The following is a 3,559-nucleotide window of genomic DNA, read 5'->3' as shown; positions in this document are numbered from 1 at the left end:
GGCACTTTCTGGATTCATCACTTGTCGTTTAGAAAGATTTCATTGAACACTCACCATGTACCTGTGGAGGCTATATGTACAGGAATGTCAGTCTGCAGCTCCTCTTCTACAAACACCTACTGCACTTTTGCAGGAAAATAGAATACAGTTGTATGAAAGAGCACAAAGCTTGTACACAGTCCTGCCCATGAGAATACCTGCTGTTATCCAAGTCTGTTAGTTTTTTGTTTGTTTTTTTCTCGAAAATGAAGAAATAATTTATACCTTCCAGGAGAAAAATAGAACTGCATAATAATATAATTCTTATAATCCGTTTATACATCTGAAAGAAAATGGAAAAGGAAAAAAAAAAAGTCCAGAAAAGCCGTGGATTCACTTGAGTCATGGCCCATTGAACACAGATAGATAAGACAGATATATAGAGGTATGATTACAGTAACGCAGGGTTATTGGAGCGAGGCCAGGGCCTGGAGCAGGGGTGGAGAGAGAGAGAGGGGCTATCTTACAGTTGGCTCATGGCAGTCTGTTTCTCCAGCACTTCCAGATAGTCGGGCTCTGTTTTTAGTTTCCCCGGCAGGAGCAGCGGGTGCTCGCTGCTCTTTATGGAAGCGTGCTCGGCCCCGTAGTACTTCCTGGGGGTCCCGTACAACACCGTTTTGTTGAGGCGCTCGTGGGCTGGAGGGGGCCGGCGCGCGGTGGCTGCTTCGTAGGGGGGCACGATGCATGGTCTCTTGGGTAAAGTGCAAAAGTTGTATGTGAAAGGTGGGGGTCCTGCGGCTGTGGGGAGTTCTTTGTGAGGCCTCTCTGCTAAGTTTTGATACAAGACCTCAGGGGGCTCTGGGGACGTTATTGTGCACATGGTGGGTGATTTATCCATAAAATCCAACGTACTGATGGTGTATGCCCCTGGACTCCGTGTGACTACATCCTCCTTTTTCACATCCAGAGGCCCAAAACTGAGCTCCTTCAGGTTGCGGTAAAAGGCTACCTGTTCTCCGTCTTTTTGCATGTAAATGGGGTTTTGGCACATGGAGCCCACGGGAGGGGGGATGTAGTTATAAACATGGCTTTCAGAGGACTTACCCGGGGTGGGTTCGGGGTTGTAAGAGCCATATTGGACCTGAAAAGAATTGAGATCTAAGTTGTTAGCTCCGTTAGGGACATGTTCCACACCTTTACGACGTTTGAGGACGAAGACAAAAAGCCCGGCGCCAAAGCAAACGGATAGAATAAAAACGACCAAAAGCCCCAAAATCAGGACAGAAAGAGGGACCTCGGGATGTAACTCCGGAGTGGAAAGTTTGGATTCTGTAGGGCTGACGGAGCTGAGAGGAGAGAAAGGAGAGGAGGAAGAGGAGGAGGTGGAGGAGGATGTGGGAGCAGAGGAAGAAGAGGAGGACAGAGCGGGGGAGGTGGGCTCTGTGCCGGGGCTGAGCAGGGTGGGGGCCCGGGTGGGGGTGGCATGCTGGGGGGTGGGCAGCTCGCTTGGCTCGGTGCAGATGGCCTCATTACGGAGCGAGCGCAAGAGGCGACCGGCGTGCTTGGACGGGGAGTCACAAGTGATTTCGTTCACAACCACGCTAGTGCTGGACAATTCCATCCAATTTTTGAGGGCCACAATGTCACAGGTACAGTCCCACGGGTTTTCCTGTAGATCGATCTGGATGAACGCAGAAAGCTGGTCCAGTACTCCTTTAACGGGCAAATAGGAAAAGTGATTGTTGCGTAAATTCAGCCGAGTCAACATCGTGCCCCCAAAAACGTTATCAGGAAGCGATCTAAGCAAATTGTTGTTGAGAAATAGCAGCTGGAGGTTGTGCAAAGAGTTAAAAGTCTGCGGAAAAATATCTTTGATGATGTTGTATTCCAAATATAGGTACTGCAATGACTGGAGCCCGACAAACAACGACTGCGAAAGAGTCTCGATGTAATTCCCATTCAAATAAAGACGCCGGAGATTGGTTAAATTCTCAAAAGCACCCTCCTGGATTACGGCAATCCGATTATTCCCAAGATGCAACAGTTCCAGGGAGCTGTATTCTGCCAAGTCCGTCCTGTAGATGACCTGCAGGTAGTTGCCGGTCAGGTGCAGTTTTTTGGGGTAAGAGGGTTTAGGGTTGAGCTCGCTTATGTTATGTAATTTCCGCTCCTGGCAGTTGATGTGGAGGCCGCTGTCAGGGTTGGGGGACGTGCACACGCAGACGGAGGGGCATAGCATGGGCACTGGAGAGCGGGTCTGGTACACCATTATGGGCCCAAAGACGTGTTTGTCCTTGAAGCGAGGGGTGGGCCGGTTGTAGCGCATCTTGGGGGGACGAGAGGCCTTGGGGGCACGGGTGGGGGTGACCAGACCTGGGTGGTAGGTGGGGGGTAGGGCTCCTTGGAAATGGGAATCAGAGGGCGGGTGTGCGCGCTCCCCGGCGTTCCTCCGTGGGCATAAATCCTGTTTGATGAGCTGTGTGATGTCTTTGCCGTGCAGCCGGAAGGGAGTCTCGCACACGATGTCCCCGACGAAAACCGAAATGGTGTCCAGCCACGACTTGAGAGGAATAAGGTCACAGGTGCAGTTCCATGGGTTCTCCTCCAGCTGTATCTCCATGATGCCCCCAATGTGCTCCAACACCCCTGCAAAGGGCAGCATCTTCAGCCGGTTGCCTCGTAAATCCAAGTGAGTGAGGAGCACAAAGCGGAAAATGTTGGGCGGCAGGGACAGCAGCAAGTTGTCATTGAGGATCAGCACTTTGAGCTTGTTGAGCTTACTGAAGGCGCCTGGCTCGATGGTGCTGATGTAATTATAGTCCGCCTGCAGATACTCCAAACTCTCCAATCCAGCAAACGTGTCCTCCTTAATCACCTCCAGGTTGTTGTTGTTCAAGTGCAAGCGCTTGAGAAAACGCAGCCCGTTAAACGCACCAGTCCGAATCTCCTGCAAGCCATTATTCCCCAGATGCAGTGAGCTAACATTGCCGTAACTGACAAACTCATTGGCATTGAGCCGTGACAGGAAGTTGCCGTTTAGGAAAAGCTGGGAGACTTTGTTCGGGGGCGCCTGGTACTGATTGACAGTTGTAAATCCCTTATTCTCACAGTTGATGTTGAGGATGTTCTCGCGCTCCTCGCATGCGCAGCGGCTCTTGCAGATGTCTTTGGAGAGGGAAGTTTTCCGGCTCTCCGCTAGGCTCATCGTCAGGATGCTCAGCAACAACACACCGCGCAGCATCTTTACAGCCACGGGAGCTCGCCCACGTCTAGATCCGGCATTTAAGTTTGCAGCCAGAGCCGTGCGTCGAAGGAGTGGAGGGGCAGGAGAGGAAAGGGGGCTCTCATTCTTAATGCACTCACACACAAGCACACACACAGGGGTAGAGGACTCGACCACTATCAGCTGAAGCGCTCTCCATTTATTCCAGAAAGATTAATCCGTTTGAAAAAAACAATTTGCTCGAAAATAAAAGACTGTGCGGTCTTGATAGACTTGGGTCATTGTCAGATGCAGAGAGAAGTGAGAAGGACTTCTACTGCACCATTCCTTTTTTTTTTTCTTTTCTTTGCAGCTCAT

General features: G+C 50.8%; 1 protein-coding gene across 1 annotated transcript; it reads right to left on the bottom strand.

Annotated features, from left to right (window-relative positions):
• Nucleotides 1-293: 293 nt before the first annotated feature.
• slitrk2 (SLIT and NTRK-like family, member 2) lies at nucleotides 294-3,220 on the bottom strand. Its single transcript, XM_033974668.2, has one exon. The coding sequence runs from the start codon at nucleotides 3,218-3,220 to the stop codon at nucleotides 503-505; it is 2,718 nt and encodes a 905-aa protein (XP_033830559.1). The 3' UTR covers nucleotides 294-502.
• Between the last annotated feature and the right edge of the window lie 339 nt (nucleotides 3,221-3,559).

This window comes from Periophthalmus magnuspinnatus, chromosome 10 (assembly GCF_009829125.3).
Source record: "Periophthalmus magnuspinnatus isolate fPerMag1 chromosome 10, fPerMag1.2.pri, whole genome shotgun sequence".
NCBI classification, from domain to species: Eukaryota; Metazoa; Chordata; class Actinopteri; order Gobiiformes; family Gobiidae; genus Periophthalmus; species Periophthalmus magnuspinnatus.
The sequence above is the reverse complement of the archived record's forward strand: the minus strand, read 5'-3'. Positions and strand labels throughout refer to the sequence as shown.